This window comes from Mustela putorius, unplaced genomic scaffold (genome assembly GCF_011764305.1).
Source record: "Mustela putorius furo isolate JIRA1106 unplaced genomic scaffold, ASM1176430v1.1 tig00000275_pilon_pilon_pilon, whole genome shotgun sequence".
Taxonomy (NCBI): Eukaryota; Metazoa; Chordata; class Mammalia; order Carnivora; family Mustelidae; genus Mustela; species Mustela putorius.
In genome coordinates, this window is record NW_025421341.1 from 26,116,202 (window position 1) to 26,135,521 (window position 19,320).

General features: G+C 39.9%; 1 protein-coding gene across 2 annotated transcripts in view; it reads right to left on the reverse strand.

Moving 5' to 3' along the window:
* Positions 1-19,320, reverse strand: part of FARSB (phenylalanyl-tRNA synthetase subunit beta) — a 70,864-nt gene that overhangs the window by 8,308 nt on the left and 43,236 nt on the right. For both annotated transcript variants that reach the window (XM_013061597.2, XM_004762897.3), the window contains one exon: positions 14,941-15,096. In XM_013061597.2, coding sequence (XP_012917051.1) covers positions 14,941-15,096 — 156 coding nt within the window. The remainder of the gene's footprint in view (positions 1-14,940; positions 15,097-19,320) is intronic.

The window sequence follows — 19,320 nt, forward strand, 5'->3', positions numbered from 1 at the left end:
CGTTAGACACAGCAAAACAGGTCTTACCGTAGAAACAGGACATTCTGGAACTGTTCAGGGCAAAGCATTTTATCTGATATTTTTGCTCCAGTGCTTACTCTTTATGGCCTTCAGTATCAACTCAGAAGAAATAAAAATCCTGAAGCTACAGTCACGGTTTTCCTTTACAGTACGGCAAAGAAACAACTGCCTGTATTTGCTGTTATCCTGGGCAGTGTGGTGGGCCCACGTTTCTCCTTCCACCTCTTCCTGATATGCATTTTTCACATAAGAGCATGGCTCTCACGAAGGCACGGTGTCAGAGGGCAGGGAGATTTTTCTATTCCACCAAATTAGCCCCCATTCTTTGTGTTAATACCTGAAATTGTTATAAAGGGACCATATTTCTGCTCCTTCATAATTAGAAAGGCAGCTAAAAATCAAAGCATCTCTTAAGTTCATACTGATATGCACCAACTTAACCGAGGTCAGATCCTCTCCTGAGAAGAAAAATGTTTCTCAAGGAACAGAGGAAACAGAGAAGAGCAAGAGGGCGAGTGGGGCGAACACCCGCGGCACAGACGGCCTGCAAGGGCTGCAGCACAGCGAGGCCAGGGGTCCTCGAACACTAGCTGCCACCTCACCTCTGGCCTGTCGGGCCTAGAATAACGCCTGGCAAGGAGATTCCTGACCCCCACCCCGCCTGCGCCTGCAGTTCTCAGAGTTGTTTCCAGGAGGGAGGAGACGACAGCTACGTCACCCTCGTGACCGAGAGCGCCGCTTTCTCAAACGGGTCAAGATGAGGCCAGAGTTATTCAACACCAGCGTAAAGCAAAGTAACTCCTCAAGATCCAAGTTCTCGATTGGGACCTTGACGAAGTTGATTTGTCCTTCTATCATTTATTTAAAAGCTTGGAACACTGAATGTCGATCTGTGGCATTCCTGCAATCAGTGATAACAGAAGACTAAGCTAAATGGCAGAAAGCAGTCTCTCTAAACAAAATCTGGGGAGAGAGAAAAGGTGCTGGCGGACGAAAGAAGCTCTGGAGAAGACAGATATCTAACGAACATATGATTATGGTTCGGCTTCCCCAGTGCCCCAAAGTGACAGTAAAATATGCATTTCTCATCTTTAAACAAAGCAGATTATGGGTTGATATTTAAAAATCAGCAAGCAGGGGCACCTGGGTGGCTCAGCGGGGTAAGCCGCTGCCTTCGGCTCAGGTCATGATCCCAGACTCCTGGCATTGAGTCCCGCATAGGGCTCTCTGCTCAGCGGGGAACCTGCTTCTCTACCTCTCCCTGCCACCACTCTGCCTGCTTGTGCGCTCTCTCTCTCTCTCTGGCAAATAAATAAATAAAATCTTCAAAAATAATAAATAAAAATCAGCAAGCTATTAAGGATCCCGGAGTCTTGCTTGCTAAAAAAAGGGAAGATGTTGGTCAGTGATTTTTAACAACCTTTTAATTTCCTAAGCCGTAACAGACAGTAAGCTATTAGCTACCGAACAGTGGGAGTTACTACATCAAACTATACCTTTGGTTCAACTAAGCAAAGAGGGAGCAAAACCGAGGCTGCGAGAAAGGTGCTGGCATCCAGTGGAATGACTTTGTTATTCTAAAAGGACAGAAGCAAAAAACCCAAACCAAACCAAACCAAAAATCAACAACCTCACAAATACATCACTCTAAACAAAGTCCTTGGGTGGGAAACTGGTTATTAAGTTGCAAAGTGCTCTGAAAGGATGATGGATACCAACATTTGCTCCAGCTCCAGGACAAACCGACCTCATTCAGAGTCCTCTACTTTGATACAAACAATTACAAAATAAGGCCAACATATAAATACACCATCAGCTAAAGGTTTTATATACTTCCCAGTTACAGTACAGATGTTTCCTTTTGGAATATCTTTTAATCTTATCAATATATTACATGATTAAGGTCTCACCTCAATTTCTAATGCTGGAAAAGACCGCTAATGGACTAAGAGGGCTGGGCTGATTAAGGAGACTATCATGCCAACTTTGATTGTGCTTGCCAGTTTCTTAAAATAGTTCCCAAGAGTTGAACAATGGAAGTTTTATTTTCCTCAAATAGTCTGACCCATTCAGATATCCTCGTGTTTTCTTCTGTACCTGTTCACTCTAACAGAGGACTTCCAAAAATCATTCTATCTTTTAAAGATACCAAAGATAGAAGTTCAGATCTCTTCTATTCTTTCATGGATTCCAAAAAAGCATTTACCCTAAATTTAGGAAGGTAAGCAGTATCATTTAAAAAAAAGAAGAAGGGTGCCTGGGTGGCTCAGTGGGTTAAACCGCTGCCTTCGGCTCAGGTCATGATCTCAGGGTCCTGGGATCGAGTCCCACATCGGGCTCTCTGCTCAGCAGAGAGCCTGCTTCCCTTCCTCTCTCTCTGCCTGTCTCTCTGCCCACTTGTGATCTCTCTCTGTCAAATAAATAAATAAAATCTTTAAAAAAATAAAAATAAAAATAAAATAAAATAAAGAAGAAGAAAGCAAGCAAGCGAGCGGTAACTGGAAAACAGCATGTATCAAACTCTCCAAAGAATATGGAAAAAGAGAAAACTGGATCTATTCCTCAAATGTACTCAGGATAAATTACAAACAGGTAAGAGGTGTGAATGTAAAATAAAGAAACACTTAAGCACTAGAAGAAGCATGGGGAATTCCTCCCTCATCATGGAGTAGAAGAAACTTTAGGACTCAAAATCCATAGGCAATACAGAAAAAGCAAATTTTACTACATAAAAATCTACATGGCAAAAACCAAAAGAAAAAAAAGATAATTTAAGAACTTATAAAGAATGGTGTGATGTACATCACAAAGGGTTAATATCCCTAAACACATAAAAAAATTTTAAACAGAGAAGAAAAAGACCAACATACCTGAAGAAAAAATAAGACACAGGAACAGGCAGCTCTCAGAAAAAGAAATAAAAATGTCCTAAAACACGAAAATATGTTTACTTGCTCATAAGAGAGCACCAATTAAAACTACAGTAGATACAATTTTCCTCCTGAAAGACTGTCCCCCCAAATAGAGAAGTCTGACAAGTCTGTGAACACAGTTCAGGAAAAAAAGGTCCTCTCATCCAGTGCTGCTGGGTTTGTACAACGCCAGAACACAAGCCTTCTGGAGGAGTATTTGGCAGTATCGAACAAACATATGAATTTACCCTTTGTCCCAATAATCCCATACTTCTAGCAATCTGTCCCAAAGAAACACTAGCAAAAATACCAGATAACATATGCACAGGGCTAGTCACTGCGGCATTATTTGCAGCAGCAAAGACTGGAAAGACCCTAATTACGTCCATCGAAAGGGAACTAGCCAAATCAACTTGTGGCACTCCAAAGCAGCGCTCTGAAAAAAGAAAGCAGCAGATCTCCCTCCCTGTGTGGCTGCAGTGAGCTTCAGGTGCAGATTAAGTTAAAAAAAAAAAAAAAAACAAGGTACAGAAAAAACCTTATGTAAAGTTTTAACTCCCGAGTCAAAAACGTGGAGAATACACACACGCATTTTAAAAAACTGTAAAAGGTAACTGAAAACTAATAAAAATCATAACCTATACAGGCAGTGAGGGAACAGCGTGATGGGAATAGAAATGGAAGCTAGAATTCTTGAAATACACTTCATTTTGTAAGCTATATCTTAAGTACAAAGAAAACTGAGGATAACATTTAATTTATTGTAATAATCATATGATCCATTTTTGAAAAACACGTAGCAGGATGACACCCAAAAAACAAATAATCAAGTCAAAAAATGGGCAGAAGACATTAACAGACACTTCTCCAAAGATGACATACAAATGGCTAACAGACACATGAAAAAATATTCATCATCATTAGCCATCAGGGAAATTCAAATCAAAACCACACTGAGATACCACCTTAAACCAGTCAGAATGGCAAAAATACACAAGGCAAGAAACAACAAATGTTGGGAGAGGATGTGGAGAAAGGGGAACCTCTTACACTGCTGGTGGGAGTTCAAGTTGGTACAGCCACTTTGGAAACAGTATGGAAGTTCCTCAAAAAGTTAAAAATAGAGCTACCCTATGACCCAGGAATCGCACTACGAGGTATTTACCCTAAAGATACAGATGTAGTGATAAGAAGGGGCACAGGCACCCCAATGTTCATAGCAGCAAGGTCCACAACAGCCAAACTGTGGAAAGAGCCAAGATGCCCTTCAACAGATGAATGAGTAAAGATGTGGTCTATATATACAATGGAATATTACTCAGCCATCAGGATGAATATCCACCATTTGCCTTGACTTGGATGGAACTGGAGGGGATTATGCTAAGTATAATGAATCAAGCAGAGAAAGACAATTATCATATGGTTTCACTTATATGTGGAACATAAGGAATAACATGGAGGACATAAGAAGGAGGAAGGGAAAAATAAAAGGAGGGAAATCAGAGGGGTGACAACCCATGAGAAATTATGGACTCTGGGAAACAAACTGAGGGTTTCAGAGCGGAGTGAGTGGAGGGCTGGGTTAGCCCGGTGATGGGTATTAAGGAGGGCACATGTTGTAATGAACACTGGGTGTTATAAACAATGAATCATGGAACACTACATTAAAAATCAATGAAGTACCATATGGTGACTAACATAATAAAAAAAAGAAAGAAAAACACATAGAATAAGCAAATAACATAAGCTCATTAGGAACCGAGATTTTCCATGTAAAGGAAAGAACTATAAATATAAAGCCAAGTATAAGTAAAAATCCTCTAATCCTAGGGCGCCTGGGTGGCTCAGTGGGTTAAGCCGCTGCCTTCGGCTCGGGTCATGATCTCGGGGTCCTGGGATGGAGTCCCACATCGGGCTCTCTGCTCAGCAGGGGGCCTGCATCCCTTCCTCTCTCTCTGTGATCTCTTCCCTTCCTCTCTCCTACTGTGATCTCTCTCTGTCAAATAAATAAATAAAAAATCTTTAAAAAAAAAAATCCTCTAATCCTAAATATAAATTGGAAATATCCATATGAACTCAATGTTTTCTCATTTAAAAGAGGACAAAAAAAAAAGCCACCACCAACAACAACAAAAAAACCCCGATTTCCTCAGCTCTACACACCAAAGTCCTAGAAACAACTTCTTTAGTAGCAGTGTACAACTTCAGCACCCAGATGGCAATCTAAATTAGATTTCTCACTAAAAGGAACCAGGGCCACTTGGAGATACACCTGCTTCCAGGTCTGCCACCAAAAATACACAGGAGCCCAGAAATGTTTTCTATATTATCACCAGCTTTAGAAAAAGCCTCCTCCATGTCCTGTATACAACCATTTCCCCTTCTTCGTTTTAGTAAGAACATCCTGACAAAGGTTTCTCAAGACTTAGAGTCTTTTCCCTTCTCTTCCAGAACTTTTCAGGCAGAAATCCCCACCCTAAGCACCGTCTGTCCCCCAGATCAGGAAAGAGAAAGTTCAGCAAGGAGCTTCAGAACCTAAGGGGCTGGGGAGGGTATGCACAGGTAAGCAGAGTGATGCAGAGGCAGAGTGATGAGCAGAGCAAACTTGCAAGGGGAAAGACGGAGTCAGGTTACAAACGGGGCACTGTTCAAGTAAATAAAGAACTTAGGAATAACAGAAGCCACGTTTTTCTCTGGTGAAGAGACAAACAAATATGGACCAAGAGAAAACTGGAATGAACCATGAAGGTCTACATGGAATGCAGGAACTGCTGTGGACTTACGGTCTTCACAATACTTACAAATAGAAGAAAATGTGTGTGTGCATGCACATAGGCATGCAAATAAATCTTACCCCTATGAGCAATAAACACACCCTAAATCTTGGCTTTTACACCAATCCCTAACAAATAGAATCAGGATGGAGAAATGGGGCAATGAAAAGTTCCAGATAAGCCTGAGAACATCTTCTTGTGCCCAAAGCAAGGGAAGGGTAATAAGTAACAGGAACATGTTAAAAGGACACAGAAGGGGCACCTGGGTGGCTCAGTCATTAAGCATCTGCCTTTGGCTCAGGTCATGATCTCAGGGACTGAGCCCTGCATCAGGCTCCCCGCTTGGCGGGAAGCCGGCTTCGCCTTTTCCCCCTGCTTGTGCTCCCTCTCTCTCTGTCAAATAAATAAAATCTTTAAGAAAAAAAAAAAAAAAGGACACAGAAGCCAACTTGAAGGACACTCACTTGCCAAACTGGGGACAATGTGAGCATCACAAGAAATGGTTATAATGGATTAAAATATTGAATAAGAAATAATGAGTCCATACAGATATAGGTAGGAAGACACATTTGGAACAGGACACTTAAATAATTTCCAAGATCTCCCACACGGACGAAGGAACAACTTTACAGGATACCGTAGTCCCTACCACCTTAATGATGAAAGTGGACAGCATCAGATACGAAATAAATGGAGACTGGGTGCCACCTGAGAAGACAGCAGCATTTCTATATTTCTCCAAAGATGCCTAACCTGAATCTAACAGTGAGAAAACTACAGACAACCCAAAAATTGAGGAAGGCACTAACACGCTCACTCCAAAAATGAATAAATCTTAAAACAACAACTCTCTTCAGAGTCACTCCAATGGGTAGATGGACTGATGGTTGGACAGATCTTAAGAAGGAAATATCCTATCTAAATATATGCATACGTGTTTTGTTCTCTATCATAATATTTCCTGTTGTGGGAAATGCAACACCTTATTTCATTTTGTTCCTTTACCCTGACAAAATATTAGACATCACACATTATTTTAAGTGACTAATTGTGTTGAGTAATTTGAGTTTATCAGACTAAAAAGGGACTGCCATATTACATTAACTCCTATCATTAACTCTTTAATTATCAAAGAACTTAAGAAATGTAAATTCAATCAATGTTTTGGAAGATTTTCCCTTTTAAGTCAGTGTTAATGAAAAATATCCTTAATTTCCAGTACCCAGAAGTGTTAAGACACCGTTAGGTACCTGGTCTTCCTGAACAACTAGAACTGGAGGGCACCCAAGTCTTGGCATCTCACTGCTGACTTACAAGAAGCTGGATTCACAGCAATCGTTCTTCACAATGTGCCACTCCATGTGACAGGAGGCCTGTTGTTACTAGAATCTTAGATACTCTTAGCCAGGGCATGTAAAAGAATAGCAAGTGAAACTATGTAGTCAGGAGTAAGAATATCTAACCATCGTCAATACAGCATTCATGAACTTCCTGCTTCTCTACGACGGTGGGTTTCAAACTTCTTTTTTAAACAGGGATGCTTTGTTCAAATCTTACTTGGAAGTATATATACAAATGGTTTGTTGTTTCACAGCAGCCCAGGAGACACTGTAAAAGCCATTCCCACACAACACATTCCCTGGGAATGGCCCAGGTCTTCATCAGCTGTAAAAACGCACACTGGAACGAAATGCCAGTGATTACCAACAAGGCGTAAGTGCGTCCACGAGAGGAATATCCATGAAGGTGCCTGGACTGAACACTCCGTATGTGGACAGGAGAGTGAGCCATCGAAATTGTGCTCAAAAGTCAGAAATAAAAAGACACAGCAACTAAGAGAAAGAACAAATGATTTTACTAAGAATTTTAAGATGACTTAGAAGACTACTTCCATCAAGATGGAAACTTGATTCCATCACCTTAGAGCGGGACAGCACTCAATTCTCCCGAGGAGTTCAGGCAGGTAGAAATTAAACTATAACTTGTAAGTCAGGATTGGTTCTATCCTTGAGAAAAGAAAACTCTGAATACCAATGGCTTAAAGAACACAGAAGTTTGCATCAAAGGCAGAGTTAAGTGCTCTGGGGAAATAGGCCTTTATTCTGAACGCCCACGTTCCGCTGACTACTCCACATTAAACCCACCTAGGGATTCATTCAGTGTGTCCCGCTGCTTTTCTACCCACCCATGCATCCATCCTTTTAACCTTCTGGATTGGCCACTGAGAGGGCTGAGATTTAGTCAGCCAGAACGCATCCTTCCCTAGGAATTCACCGGACGGTGTTCATAACCAACACACGGCAGCACACCCACATGCCAAAACCAGCCGCCACCGAAGTCGGACCAATGTGCAAATCTGTGACCTGAGGAAAGTAAAGCCGTCTTATACGTGAGATGAAAATGGAGTCGTCCAAGTTACTTCCCAAATCCTCTAATTCTCAGCATCTGGGCACTTGAAATAAGCTAAAAATGAACTTCTTTGTATTGGGGCCATGACCTTTTCCACAGAAGAGCAGAAGCCAGGTTCTAGCCTGGAAGCAGGAAAGAGAGGAGTACAAGGTGGCAAAGACTTTTTGCCCACTACAAACAGCTGGACTGCAGCAACTCTGAAGAACGCACGCATTCACCGCACCAGGCTCAATACTAGGTCTTGGGGGCAGAAAAGGAGGGGTGAAGAAATCTTATAAATTACAATGGTTTGTGGCCCTCCAAAGCCGAATCCAACTCAACCATCTCACTCCTCAGTATTCAGTTCCTCTCACTGGGTTGTCCTGGGCATCAAAGGAGCAGCACTGACATGGGAGAGAAAGCAAGTGTACACAAGACCAGTCAGTACAACACAGCCACAGCGACAGACGGCTGTGATTCTGTGGCTGAAGACTTGCCACAGCTCATGAAGCCATGTGCAGGGGTGGCCCGCACACGCGCAGAGGCTGCTGTCAGCTGCCTTAAAGATGATGTTCATGTCTGACTCCAAGAGCTTCTGTGCATGGCTCAGGCTTTGAGAAAAAGAAAGTTTCTAATTCAAAAAGTTATTCAACACGTCATTAATTACATCATGTGCCAAAAAGAAGAAACAGTGACAATATCCAACTACTAGCTAGTTATTTCTTCTCGAGGAAAAGTTAAATTCACTAATGATTAAGAAATTAATTTCAGTTATTTTACTTCTGAAAAAAAGGTTTTAAATGACAAAATGTGATTAATTGGCTTGTATATAATTTGACACACTATTATTTGTATAAGTAAATATACCTGAAAAGTTATTCAATAGACACAAACTTTCATTTAGAACTTCAGCTATTTTTAACCTTCAATTTTAAGAAGGTTCATACTTATTCCTTTTATGTATGAAGGGCAGCTCTACATGGAAGTACATAATATGCAGGGGCAAATAGAAAAAGGTCTAAGAAGGTTCGCTAGAGGAGAGACAATAAGAGCAAGCTGAGAAACGGGACAACATCTATCAGATGGACAATGGAGCAGAGTCATCCAAGTGGAGGGTCCAACACACCAGTCTGCTGAGTTCTGGAACATCAAGTAAGTCCCCTCCGCCCCCCACCGCAAAGTGAAAAGAGCACCAGTGCAGGGAACTTCGTCTGGCCCATGTAAGAGAAGGAGGCAAAAACACTCCAAACCACGGGGCTAAGTGAACTGCACGCTAATGGCTAGAGCGTCAGCATCGTGGCCCCTGGTACAGGGCTGCTCCCTGCGTGGGGATCATGGCTGCTGGGACACTGGCTCCAGCTCTTTAATCCCTTCCAAGAAGGTAACAAAAGCTGTATTTGAAGGCTTGCCTCAAACACAAAAAAGAGAAGCAGAGGAAAGAAGAACTGTTTTTACACAGAGTAATAAGGTCAGAAAGCTCAAACACATCTAAACCTTTTTTCTTTTAAGCCTGATGCCTTAAGAATGATGCCTCTGTTGGCAACTAGTGTGGACACATCATATGGATCCCACTTCTACTGGTGTCCAGAACAATTATGTAAATCAAACCATAAACGGAACACCTCCACTTCAACAGTTGTTCAACAGACCTGCTGTATTTCCAAGCTCAAGTTACACTAAAAACCAGTGTGAAGACTAGAAAAACCTCAGTTTCACCTGTATTTTTTTAGCATCTGAAATCCTTCACAGGTGTCCTAAAAAAGGAAAAGGTCATGACCTACAGGTCAAGTCGATGATCATTAGGTGTTACTGTAACAGAAGGTCTCTAAAGAAGCACCAGCAGCACATATGGTGCAGGATTAAATGTGTGTATTCCTTACACGGTCATTATTCATTTCACAAGATGAATTCTGAGCAGCATGAAAACTAGAATGGTCAAAACTAAAATCTGTAAAACCTGTCTCTTAGGAGTCTTATCTCAAGTTAAACTGAAGTGTTTTGGAGAACTGTAAATAAAACAAACAACTCGGTAAAAAAGTTAAAAAGGGGAAAAAATAAAAACTAAAGTCAATGCAGCCAACTACACACAAAAGCCCACCACCTCCTACAAGAAATTATTTTTGCCACTGATTTGCCCAGCAACCATGTAACTGTCCTAAACACAAAAACACTGAGATTTTTTTTTCTTGCCCAAAAGTGGTTTCTGAAAAAGATAAATGCATTCTGACATACATAATTTAGTTTGCAACAAACCACAAAAGGGAAGAAGCTTTGGGGTGGGGGAGAAAAGGCAATATATATGCTGCAATAATCTGATCAAATGCCACTAAAACACTGAGCAAACCCTTCTGAAACCCTCAAAGGGCTCTACAGTCCACTAAAACGTTAAAGGTACTCCCTCCCCCATTAACTGCCCTTATTCTATCACCAACTCCATATTCTATCACCAACTCCATATTCTGTCTCATGCTACGTTAAGTGCACAGGTGCTCAGCAAGGAAAACTCTAAAGCTAAGCGACATGGCTTCTAAGTCCAGCTGTAGCCGCGAGCCCTGCGTGCTCCTGCACAGAACCCTCAGGCTGTAGCGAGCGGCTACCTAAGGTTACCGGGGCACCTGGGTGGCTTAGTGGGTTAGGGCCTCTGCCTTCGGCTCAGGTCATGATCTCAAGGTCCTGGGATCAAGCCCCACATCGAGCTCTCTGCTCAGTGGGGAGCCTGCTTCCTCCTCCTTCTCTCTGCCTACTTGTGATCTGTCAAATAAATATATAAAAATCTTTAAAAAATAAAAAATAAAAAAACAAAATAAACATGGTTACCCTCTGATGGCAACAGAACACCTTGGGATCAATGCAATGATCAATCAAATGAGCTTCCGGATTTCTCTCACAATGGACAGGGCCACATTTCTCAAAGGGGAATCAAATTCTATCCACTTATCACCACCAAACAGTACAGCACAAAGGGAAGTCCATGGTATTCAATAGAAAACACAGAAGAAATCAAGTGTAACTGCCGAAGAACTGACACTAGCAGGGATCTCTGGCAAACAGACTTAGCTCAATTATAAATGCAAAGCCACCAGGGACTTTTAATTATTAAAAAGGAAACCATATGCCAGAGTAACAGAAGACAACTCAGTAATCAAGAATGGTAGGAAATGGTAACTCTTAATCCGTTTCTATTCTTTAGGATACTTTCAAGACCTTTTCTTTGCAGAAAAAGCTATATACAAAATAATAGTAAATCAGTGGAAATGATGTAGCTAAACACGCTCCAACTATCAAATTCCTATATTTACATTTTTACTTAGGAGATATGTACATATATCTATATGATCTATATAATATATATGTGAGATTTTAGATGAATACCAGCTTTACTCCTGACTTATTCTGACAAACCACTTACTTTAAGTGTTGACTTCTTTAACCATAAAAAAGTCCATGTTTGTCATTAATCAAAATAGACTTAGAAATGCCTACTAGAAATGAGGAATTATTATTTAGAATGACAGTAATTCTCTTTGGTTTGATGGCTCTTACAGAAAGCGCTTAGAAAAAAAGATGTGGCCAAAGCTGGTGATAAGGACACTAGAAGTAAATACCCTGTTTTATTTACCCAGAATAGCCAGTTTAGATATACTGAAATACGTACTGGTCCAGGCCACCCATATATATAAAGAAGTTGTACCATAGCTTTTTAAATTATATAAATCTAGGAGATTTCATAGGACATCAAAACTTTAAAATATTAGAAGATTCTACTATGAAACCCTAAATAAATTCAAAAAGAAAATAGACTATTGACTCTGTTCTCATACTAAATCAAAACCATAGTAACAACTTGGTCTAAAAAACTGAACAGAAAGATTTGCAACCACATGAAATGGTTACAATTTATGAATGCATTTTCTAATTAAAAAAAACAAAACACAACTCCAAACCAAAACAGAATCTACATATTAGGGAAATTAAGTGAGAAGCATTACATATTTTAGCAACAAAATAATAAAGGATTTAAATACTGCGACAGGTTTAGAATTACAAAAATCTGAAGATCAATATGTACTAGCTGTTATTATAAAAGTTCCAAGCAGCACATACCATGAAATTTTCCAAATGCTAAGTGCTACAGCTTCTACCTTTCAGAAGTTCCTTGAATCAGTCTTCTCCTTGGAATGGCTATGCCTAGTACTGAAGTTCAAGTCCACACCCTCACTACTACAATTCAGTGTCTACTCTATCACAGTATACACACTGCAATACGTTCCAACCATCCTCTCTACCCCTACTCTCTATGCCACCCAACCTCCATATTGCTGCCAGATTAATCCCTTGGACTCACATATCTAAGTCATATCACTTACTTGCTTAAAAAAAAAAAAAAAAAAAAAAAAAGCCTTCAGTATTTTTCTCCTAATTAGCTAAAATCCCTTATTCTAGCATCCAGGATGCTAAATATAGTCCTAAGCTTACTCCTCATCATATAGGCAAACCAAACTGCACCAGGCCCCATATGCCATCGTATTTGTCTTTCCTCATGCAGCCTGCTTTGCTTGCTCTGTCTCCACCTACTTCTTCCTTCAAATGCCCATCTGACTGCCCAGAAGCTCATTAATGCTCTCCCAGATGCCCTCAGTTGCACTACTTCCCTCTTTGGAAACCTTAATGCACTTGTCATACGGAGCAGTGTGGTACGAAAGTCGGTTTGTTGTGCTCCCCCCTGCCCTCCGCAGGCGCCTGGACAGCAAGGCCTGTCTTCATCTTGGTCTTCCTGAAACCTGCCTCATTAACTAGGATCTCAGATTCTTCTAAGAAATAAATATCTAAGGAGCTTACTAAAGCTAGAGGGGCATAATATGAAGATGTTGGTTTGTGGTTTACAGAAACATCATTAATATAAAAGTTATACCTAAAAGTATCCTGTCCAAAAGATGTGGTTTGTACACACACACACACACACACACACACACACAGGAATATTACGCAGCCATCAAAAAATGAAATCTTGCCAATTATAACAACGTGGATGGAACTAGACAGTATGATGCTAAGTGAAAGAAGTCAGAGAAAGACAAATATGATCTCACTGATATGTGAAATTTAAGAAACTAGGCATAGGATCATAGGGGAAAGAGAAAAAAATGAAGTAAAACGAAACCAGAGAGGGAGACAAACCGTAAGAGATTCTTAATTTTAGGAAATAAACTGAGGATTGCTGGAGTAGAGGGGTTAGGGGGATGGGGTAAGTGGGTAGTGGACATTTGGGAGGGTTTGTGTAGTAATGAACACTGGGTATTACATAAGACTGATGAATCGCAGACCTGTACCCCACATTATGTTAATTTGAAAAAGATTTTAAAGTATCTTATCCATAATCAATTATGGATTATTTTATCATTTATCAATTATTTTACCATTTCAGCTCTTTGCAACCTTTGAAGAAAAAGAAAATTATATCTCATATACATGGCATAATCTGTTTCAGAGCTGACTTTTATCCGGTTAATCTGTTTATGAAGTGAAGATGCTAAGACTTCAGAAGGTGAAGATGAGTCACATCAGCTTTCAGGCTGCTATTCATTTGGAGGACTGTATCTTAATACAGAATTCTAGAAGAGCAAACTCGTGAAGGAGTAAGTAAAGGCACTGTGAAGGTAGGCAACTTGGTGCTGTGGGAGGGCCATTGGGTGGCAGGAGCCCTCAGTTCTCCAGCTGACACACAGTCCAGCTCACTCGACTTGTCCGGTCCTGGTTCCTTCACCTGTCAAACCGGGAACGGGACTTGCTGAACTCCCAGATCCCGCTCTACCACTGCCGAGGTTAGAAGGGTAACACAGGTTTCAGTAGGTGATTGTTAATGAGAGATGTAGAAGAACAGTAACTCCCTGTCATATTTAATCTCTCAAACTTCATTAAAAAATAATAAATAACTTCACACATCTTCAACCTAAAAAAGGCCCATGTGTTTTAGGATTATTGCATTTTCAGAGAAGTCTTCAAATAAAAACAAAACATTAAAACAAACCAACAATAAAAAATAATCTATGAGGACTAAGAAAAATAAATATAAGAAAAACAAAAATAGGTCTTCCGACAAACCTCACACCACTATATGTAGCTGCCAAATAACACTTTAAAAAAAAAAAGAATGTTGTGTCATAAGTTTAAGAGGCCAAATAATGATGAAAAATTGTCAGGTAAGCAGTAGGAACAAGCTCCTGGATATTTCTTTGAAGCTGTTTCTGGATCTCTAGTCTAACAAAACAAACTCAGATGCAAACTACAGGGATACTAAAAGCAAAAACTCCAGAATGCCTCACATCAGTAGTACACAGACTCCGTCTAGTTAGCCTAACTGAAACTCCCCAACACATTTTACTGCCCTTGGGCTTTTAGACAGGAAGAAGCTCACTCTTCCTCAGCCAGCCTTAGAACTTAATTACATGTGAAGCCTCTCAGGATAACTTTCAGGTGTTTCCTTTGCCTTAATCACTTCAGACAGGCAGCTTCTGAGTGCACATCATCAGGTCAGGTTCTCCCAGCATCCAGTCTGGACTCCTGAGTTCAGAAGTCTCACCCTGGGGCTGGGGGCTTGACAGTGCCAATAACTATGGGCTACCACACTCCGCTAGAACAAAAGTATTTTGTGCAGACCTAGAAGACTCTACAAGCATTTTCCCAAGATGCTTCAGGGAAAAGGAATGTTTTCTGGAAAATACTAACAATTAAATGAAGTTCTATTTCCCACCTCCCCACCCCAATCAAACTGAAAAAAATACCAAAACGGAGCTGGACTCTTCGTTACATTATCACTAACTCTGGATTCGGCCGATCAGTCTTACCTTCTGATGCTTTGATCACATATCCACCCTTCTTTTCACCAGGAGGTACATTAAGCAACTGCATTATTCTGTCCAGCAGCCCATGGATTATCTCAAACCCAGGATTCTTGTTGTAATAAAGAGCACAGAGATGCCTGTAGTTTCTTGCACCTACATCTGAAAAAATAAAAGAATTGGCCACAAGGCCACAGTGACCATTACTTAAGAAAGTACTGTGAGCCTAAAAGGCATCTTTAGGAAACTTAGAGCAAATACTACTTATAGTAAATTGGGAGGAAAAAAAAGAGACCACTAAGTTCAAAAAAGGTCGAAATTAAATTATATATTGTTTGAAGAACACACATAGGTTGGAAAACCATGAAGTGAAGAAGGGAATAACTATGACAGAAGTTAGGATAGTGATTACTCTAGTAAGAGAAGTGATATGAAGGGGAAGAGCCTCACAAGACGCCTAAGATACTGGCAATATTCTATTAGTTTGGATGGTTACCGTAGTATTTGCATTACAGTCTTCTTAAACCATATATTACCGACACTCCTCATAATTAAAACATGAAAAACAGCAATAAAGGAAGAGAAGAACCACACCAATGTAAAAATAAACTAAAACAAAACAAAACAAAAACCTCTACACACAGGAAAAAGACTGAAGAAAAATATACCTAAATGTCAACAGAGGTTATATTTGGGCAGACACTCTTTTCTCCAAGTCTTACCTATTTTCCAATTGCTCCTTGATTAGTATACATTATTCTACTTTGAAATCAGAACTTACAAAATGTACTATTTTAAGACAGACTTGCAGCAATCCAAAAGAACCCTGTCAGTGACCGGATAAATAAACTGGTTCATCCACACAGCGGAATACTACTCAGCAATAAAAAGGAACAAAGTATTAACAGACCTGACATCTTGGATGAATTTCAAGGGCATCCTACTGAATGAAAGATGTCAGTCTTGAAAGGCTACATTTAAGTGCATTTTTTGGACATTCTGGTAAAGGCAAAACAACAGCATATGAGAACAGACAGTAGTTGCCAGGGTTTCAGATGTGGGGGAAAAATGTGACAGGTAGGTTTTGGTTGTGACAGAGCTGATCTGTATCTTGTAGCCACGGTTACAAAGATCTGAACTTTCCCTCTCTCTCTCTGCCTACATGTGATCTCTCTCTCTCTGTGTCAAATTTTAAAAAAGGGGAAGGGGTGCCTGGGTGGCTCAATGGGTTGGGCCTCTGCCTTCAGCTCAGGTCATGATCTCAGGGTCCTGGCATTGAGCCCCGCATCAGGCTCTCTGTTCGGTGGGGGGGCCTGCTTCCCCCTCTGTCTCTGCCTGCCTCTCTGCCTACTTGTGACACCTCTCTCTCTCTTAGAAAAAAAAAAAATCTTAAAAAGAAAAAAAAGAGATCTGAAACTTTATTAAAACCTCTTTTCAAAAAAAAAAAAAAGTACAGCATATAAAGGTAAACTCAAATTCAACAGTGAGCATTTAATCTTAACAGATATATACACTTGTGGCCCTTTAATTCCGAAGGAGACAACTGCTCTGACACAAACACTGTATAAATACAGACTTCATTTTGGTGTTCAAATTACAAAAAGAAAAAGCAATTTAGTATTGGGGGTAACTGAAAATAACCTTTATATAACTTTGTATTATCATGTACTGAGCAAAAGCTCTTCCACAGATTTATTCCTGTAGCCATTCCCAATGACAAAATATAAAATGTCTTTTACCTTCCAGATATCCAAATAAAACACAAATTTTAAGACATGATACTACTAAAGTGATATAAAAGTAAGCACATAAATGGAGTGAAAAGTGAAACTAACAACTGATGATCTACTATGTGGTAGGTACTTAGCACCTATATAATCTTAATTTTCAAGACAATCATGTAAAATGGGTTTATCATCCCTATAAAATAGGATAGGAAAAATAAGATGGAGAAACAAAGGCTCAGAAAGACTGTTTAGCGTCAAGCCAACTGGCTAGAGCTAACTGTAATTGATTATACAGTTAGTAAGTTATAAAAGCAGAATTTGACCAGTGTCATTTAGCTCTAAAACACACCTTTCTACTAAACAGTGGAAATCTCAGTCTCAAAAGGATTTAGAGGAGAAAGTCTCTGAAGGACTTAGATGAAAACAAACAATATAAGAACAAACTTACCGATAGATATATACCTACTTAATGTTAGCCAAAGATACGGTTTGGCTAATGGTTTTGACAGGACACATATTTCAGTATTCTCAAGTGTTTTATTTTTGAAGTCCTTAAACTAAAGTCTCTAGCCATCAACAACACTATAATTCATAGAAAGCGTTCGGAGTGAAACTTCTGACTGAGAGAAATAACTGTTCTTGCCATATAACATTTCTTAGTGCCTACTACGATCAAGGCACACGGCTCTGGGTACTCCTGGAGGGACAGAGTCAAAGCCAGCACAGGGTCTGCACAGACTACACTCTCAAAAATTAATTTCTGAATAAATGAATAAAGCCTGGAAAAGGAGGTAAACACACACACACAACTACTAAACAAGATCAGGCCCAGTCAGTGGGCCACATTCTAAGTCAGCAAAGAACTCACTGATGTAGGAAAGGGAGTTCTGTACCACTGTCACTCTATCATTTCCGTTGGCAAGAATAAAGAAATCTGGTATCTAAATGCTCTAACCAAAGGTGTAAGAATAAAGATTAATATTAAAACCAGGCAGGCATAAAACCTCACTAAACCAACCACATGCATAAACTCAAATGAGAGGCTTGATTTCTCCGTAGGAACACACACACGCTTGCATATACAAGCATACTCCCTGAAGGGAAAAAAATGAAATGAAACAGAACTAAATTATCCCTTTCATATTACTGACTTGCTCCTGGGTATCTTTGCCATGTGGTACCCATTTGTTGGTGTCACATGCTTCCACTTTAACACAGACATGTATTCAAACTACTTTGTTCCATTTTTGCTGGGAAAGAAGAGCCCAACAGTAATGCCAGCATTCAGACAGCTTAGCAACATAAACTGAATCTTTATTTTGGTAACCTTGTACCTTGGAATACTTCTTCCCTGATCTCTAAACTGTGTAAAACTTACCTTACTGATAAGAGGAGCAACATCTGGTTTAAAGACTTAGAATTTAGAACAAGTTGAGTGATTCTGATAATCAAAATGATGCGCTTAGAGTAAAAAATACAGGACTTAAATTATACTCAAGTCAAGAAAGGTTTCAGGATGTCTGCATAACACACACATACACAAATAACCTGTGTATTTCTGGATTCGATTCTGCAATATTTTTAAGAAAACCCAGAGATTTTTAGGGCCTTGTACTAAATCCACTGTACGAATTAAGCTATTTAGGCTGCCCTTCCTACTCCCACCACTGATTGGCCATTTTCTCCACATTTCCCAAGCGTTACCGCTCCCTCTAGACTTGCTTCTTCCCATCTCGCTAAGATACTCCCCTTGCTGTAGCCAAACTGAATTAAAGGAGGAAATAACCACATATTCAGTTCCACCCACTCCTTCTTAGAGAAACTGCTAGGTATAGTAAAATTCTCATTTCCTTATATTTTGCACTGAGGGACTATATTACATCACCGGAAGTTCACTCACTGCATGCCACAAAGTAAGAACTATTTAAATTTCATGCCAAAACAAGGGTTTGTTAGAAATGCCTCAGTTCTTTATAACTCAGTTAACAGACCTCTTGTGTCATACCATCAAACAATTCTGCTTTTTAAATGGGCCTGCCAAGTATGTCAGCCTAAATTACCAATGTATTTCACAGACTTCAAAGTACTGCCCGGAGAGGCTGATCTAAACCACCCAAGGGGGGCAGGGGGGTGGGTGGGGTAGGCTGGCTACAATTCCATAAGCTGAAAGAACATGCCAAATGATTTTTTTTAAAGAGGAGGAAAAAAGGAATGGTACATGATGTTCCTCAGTGAAGTAAAACTACTGTCTACAACTCAAATTTTTCAAATGGGCTCCTACTTGGTAACCAAATTAATTACTAAAGTACCAATGATAAGAAACAAATGAAGGGTGTTAGGTTACGTTATTATATATGGACTGCCTGGAAAAGGGCAGAGTCTCTGAGAAAATGACTCCATATCTATACTCATATTCACCTGAAGGCCCAAACATAGATGCTAGAAGAAAGCCTACTGAAAAGCCAAGAAGGCTTTCAAAGTAATCAGTGGCTAATAGGGAGCATGAGATTAGTAATCCAGCCAAGACTGAGAAAATAAAATGAAGCACCTGATTTTAATTCCATCCAATACATTTCTTTAACATTAGTACCCAAGAGACTATAGTTAACATGGCAAATTTTTCATATTTCCTGAAGAATTTCAGTGTAATAGTAAATGA